The 2,866-nt window shown below is 30.3% G+C and overlaps 1 protein-coding gene across 39 annotated transcripts in view; it reads right to left on the reverse strand.

The window, feature by feature from the left end:
• Positions 1-591: 591 nt before the first annotated feature.
• LOC105448494 (nuclear factor 1 X-type) overlaps positions 592-2,866 on the reverse strand; it is a 108,526-nt gene continuing 106,251 nt past the window's right edge. For 33 of the 39 annotated variants that reach the window (XM_011687123.1, XM_011687121.1, XM_011687120.1 and 30 more), the window contains one exon: positions 599-1,467. In XM_011687123.1, the coding sequence (XP_011685425.1) occupies positions 982-1,467 (486 nt within the window). In that variant the 3' untranslated portion in view covers positions 599-981. Of the gene's footprint in view, positions 1,468-2,866 lie in introns of all 39 variants that reach the window. The other 6 variants (XM_011687088.1, XM_011687087.1, XM_011687086.1 and 3 more) reach the window with 3 other exon arrangements.

Consider the following 2,866-nt stretch of genomic DNA (forward strand, 5'->3'; position numbering starts at 1 on the left):
GAGATAAAGCTAGCGGTAGCGCTTCAACAGTGCCAGTGCCGTATACTCACAAGTCATCACCCAACTTTTATTTTATATACTTGGCGTCGCGCTGCTACCGCAGCGCTTGATATTTTATAGTTTCCTAATATCTTTTAATTATACTGTTTAACTTTTTATTGTAAAAAATGTTAAGAATATAATAAAAAGCTTAAGTTAAACTCGATCATGTTATAATAGTTTTTAATTCACACGCTGTTCTAAAGAAGCGTTCTACGGCATTACCGTTTCGATAACTAGCTATAAAATACGGATGATTTCACAAAATCCTTTACATAATATATTCCAGTAAACTTTATTTGTTTATAGAATAATTAATCTCTGAATTATAATAAAACTTAATTGGCATAAATCATCTTGAGTATTTAAAGTACTAATTATTTTAAAAAATGAAAATTTCCTCATTTTATCTTCTTTTTTTTTAAACGTGTCTACTTTTTATTGAAATAATTTTTTATTGGCTTCTAAAGCGCCGCCAATTTTTTTGTATTATTTTTAAATACAATATTAAAAAATCTGTAATTTCTTCATAATTTTTTCATTTTTAAAAAAAATATGTCTAATACCAAAAAATGCTCTTAATACCTTAAATTGATATTATAATGATGATACTTTGCTTTTCGGATAGTTGTTATTGTACATTAAGTTAATTCCGTTTGAGGAGAACTTTAATTGTTTGCAATTGTTGTTACATTTAAGTATTTTAGACAAATTATAAATACATTCAGTAAAACAATAAATCTAAACAAACAGAAAACTAACAATAATCAAAGGAAAAATTTATCTTTAGATTTTGTTACGATGTAAAATAAGTTAAGTTACAGCACAAAACTTATTATGTCATAATAATGTCTTTTTAACATTAAAATTAAGAATTCATTAAAATGATTTATACATAACTATCATTTTTTTGGACACTTAATATCATTAGTACATACGTACCTAATATTTAACATCAAAATGACGTGTGCTTGCTACTTGGGAAAATATAAGCAATTGTGATACGATGGAAAAATCCAATCGGATCTTCGACAGTACGAGAAAGAAATCGTACAAGAAGCTAACCTGGCCGGGTTGCGAATGAAAATGAGCAAATGTATATTCCCTGCTCGTGGTGTGTGGTGTAACGAGAATTCTGGCAGGGCTCTTCCGTCCAGCGGATTCGACAGAATTCTGGCAAGCGGAACCGACGAGCCCGACTGCCGCCGCGGCGGTCATTTGTTCCTGGTTAGGCCCTAACTCAGCCGGATCCGTAGGTGATGTGGACGATGTTGGTGACGAGCTAGCAGTCGTTGCTGCTAATTCACCCGTTGATCTTATTATCGCCACTGGTCTGGCCATAGGAGCAGGTGGTGGTGGCGGTAACATCGAACTTGGATAATACTGCGGGAACTTTTGTATACCGGTGCGTGATCCGGTTAGTTGCGTCTGAAAGTAATCGGTTATACATGGCATCTCATTTTCTTTAAAATTATGCTTACAATTAAGCATTATTCTTTAATAACATTCTTCAAGTTAGAGATGATTTTTAACAGAAATGTCGAGACGACTTTTTGTGAAGATATAATATATTAACTAATTGTATGTAAGAAAAATCTTTTTCTTCTTTTTCACTTTTTGTGAAGATACAACTTCACTATATAAAAAAAATTTATTAATTTTGATACTTAATTGTTTATACACATCGCCTTGAAACATATATACGTTTTTCCAAATAAATATATTAGTTATTGCGATAAAGATTACCACATGCCTTGGTAGTTTAATGGTAGGACGTCCGCCCGGAGAATAGGGAGGTCCAGGTTCAAATCCCGACTGAGGTTTAATATTTTTCGTAATAAATTATTTTGACAGGATTTAATAGATGCTTTAAGAGCATTGATTTATTAGATTGCCGTTGGCAATTTAATTGTGATATTACGTACTTTCGGTTTTTAGCTGCGTTGAAAGTTCGACGATTATATGGCGCGGGATTAATTTGAATCGATAAATTGTAAGATTCATACCTACAGTATAATATTATTGAGCACCAAGATCCGCTTGGACCGTATTAGCGTTTTACGTTTCTTAATTTGTATTTAACATTAACGGTCTATTCTGATACTTAATTAAATAATTATTTTTAAAAATTTATTAATTAAAAAAAATTCTTTTCGAAAGTAACGTAAAACTTCAAGGTGAGTGTATTACAAACTTACTGCACCTTTCAGCTTGTTTCAAACAAATTTATTTTAATGGAATTCGAATTTAAAGTTTTTAATTACAAAAGTATATGACACTAAAGATTGGAAAGCTGCAACAAATGACTTTTCTAAATTATTTTTGCTAACAATAAGAAAAAATGTCAAAATAATCAAAGTCTTTATCGTTAAGATATTAGATACATAAAAATTAGAAGACTATACAACTTTTATTATCACAAAAATAATAGAATCTTACCAAAACTCTTTTTAAAAAAAAGAAAAAGATTACGCCAAGTATATAAAAAAGTATCCGTACGTTACATCCTTTCTAAACTAAAAATATTATTTTAACAAATAAAAATTGTCCAAAAACAAATATGAGATCATACAAGTTGCCAAGTATTTGATTAGACATAGAACAAAAATTTCTTTTTAAAAACTGTTTAACTATTCAAAAGTACATGCAGCAAAAGTTTAATACCAGTCTTTCCAAATATTTTTAAGTTTCATAAAACAGGCTTAAAGTGACTAAAATGACCAATGGGATCACAGTGAAGCAAAAACTTGGCGTGCCCGGATTGCATTAATATTTAATTGATAAGATATATATAAAATGCGGGCACGCCAAGTTTTTGCTTCACTGA

The sequence above is a fragment of the Wasmannia auropunctata genome, unplaced genomic scaffold (genome assembly GCF_000956235.1).
Source record: "Wasmannia auropunctata unplaced genomic scaffold, wasmannia.A_1.0 LD336085.1, whole genome shotgun sequence".
In the NCBI taxonomy this organism is placed as follows: Eukaryota; Metazoa; Arthropoda; class Insecta; order Hymenoptera; family Formicidae; genus Wasmannia; species Wasmannia auropunctata.